Below are 1,538 nucleotides of genomic sequence, written 5' to 3'. Positions count from 1 at the left end.
ACAAAAGAACGAAAAGCCCATAGAAGATAACCAGGTCTTTGCACAAGATAACTCTGGGCGTTTGAACGCCCATAGAGGTATCCCTCTTGGTGTTGAACGCCAGGAAAGGGCAGAGACTAGGTGTTCAAACGCCCAGAGAGGTATCCCTCTTGGCGTTGAATGCTAGGAAAGGGCAGAGATTGGGCGTTCAAACGCCCAAGGGGGCAGTAGCATGGGCGTTGAACACCCAAACAAGGGAGGTCAGCCACTCACGGATAACAACCCTCCTAAGCAAGCTAGTAATCCCCATTCCAACATACATGGCATTCGGCCTCCATCAACCAAGGGTGATAATTATAAGGCTAAGATACCATTTCCTCATAAACTCTGTCAAGAGGAAAAGGATAAACAGTTTGCTCGTTTTGTGGAGTATCTCAGAACATTAGAGATAAAGATCCCTTTTACAGAAGCTCTTGAACAGATACCTTCTTATGCAAAGTTCATGAAGGACATTCTAAGGAGTGCAGTGCAAATAGTCCTCCTCACTGAGGAGTGCAGTGCAATCATTCAAAACAGCTTACCAGAGCAGCTTAAAGATCCTAGAAGCTTTATGATACCATGCACTCTAGGTGATGCTTGTACAAGGACAACTTTATGTGACCTTAGGACAAGCATCAACCTAATACCTGCTTCTTTAATAAAGAAACTCTATTTGACTGATGAAGCCAAACCAACCCGCATGTGCCTTCAACTTGCTGATGGTTCTATTAAGATACCATCAGGAGTAATAGAGGACATGATTGTCAGGGTTGAACCCTTTGCCTTTCCCACTGACTTTGTGGTATTGGACACGGAGGGGCACAAGAGTGCATCCCTTTTCCTAGGAAGACCTTTCATAGTTACAAGATGGACCCTCATTGATGTTGAAAAATGGGAAGTAACCCTAAGAGTCAACAAGGAAAAGTTCATCCTAAATGCTGTCAAAGCTATACAACATCCATACATTCTTGAGGAATATATGAGCATTGACCTCATTGATTCCCTGGTGGAAGAGGTGAACATGGCTGAAATGTTCAAGGACAGGCTTGATGATATCTTTGATGATACTCAGCCTGATTCAGAGGAACCTCTGGAAACCTCTGAGGAAACGGAGAAGCCTCCAAAGCTTGAGCTTAAGCCATTACCATCCTCCATGAAATATGCATTTCTAAGAGATGGAGATACCTATCCTATGATCATAAGCTCTGTATTAGAGCCACAGGAAGAAGAAGCACTAATTCAAGTGCTTAAAACACATATGACCACCCTTAGGTGGACTATAAGTGACCTTATGGGTATTAGGCCAGCCTGATGCATGCATAAAATCCTGCTGGAGGATAATGCCAAACCAGTGGTGTAAGCGCAGAGGCGATTGAATCTAGCTATGAAAGATGTAGTGCAGAAGGAAGTCACTAAGCTTAATGAGGTTGGGATTATTTATCCCATTTCTGACAGCCCCTGGGTGAGCCCTGTACAGGTTGTTCCTAAGAAGGGAAGAATGATAGTGGTTCACAATGAAA

General features: G+C 43.8%; 1 protein-coding gene across 1 annotated transcript; it reads left to right on the top strand.

The window, feature by feature from the left end:
- The first annotated feature begins 211 nt into the window (after positions 1–211).
- LOC107465820 (uncharacterized) lies at positions 212–1,330 on the top strand. Its single transcript, XM_016084795.1, has one exon. It carries the CDS (start codon positions 212–214, stop codon positions 1,328–1,330), a length of 1,119 nt encoding a protein of 372 aa, XP_015940281.1.
- The last annotated feature ends 208 nt before the right edge of the window (positions 1,331–1,538 follow it).

Source organism: Arachis duranensis, chromosome 9, assembly GCF_000817695.3.
Source record: "Arachis duranensis cultivar V14167 chromosome 9, aradu.V14167.gnm2.J7QH, whole genome shotgun sequence".
In the NCBI taxonomy this organism is placed as follows: Eukaryota; Viridiplantae; Streptophyta; class Magnoliopsida; order Fabales; family Fabaceae; genus Arachis; species Arachis duranensis.
Note: the sequence above shows the minus strand (reverse complement) of the source record. Positions and strands in the feature narration are given on the sequence as shown.

Bases quoted from the DNA above. Each gene is read 5' to 3' on its own strand.
- LOC107465820 (XM_016084795.1), top strand. From the start codon at position 212: ATGGGCGTTGAACACCCAAACAAGGGAGGTCAGCCACTCACGGATAAC.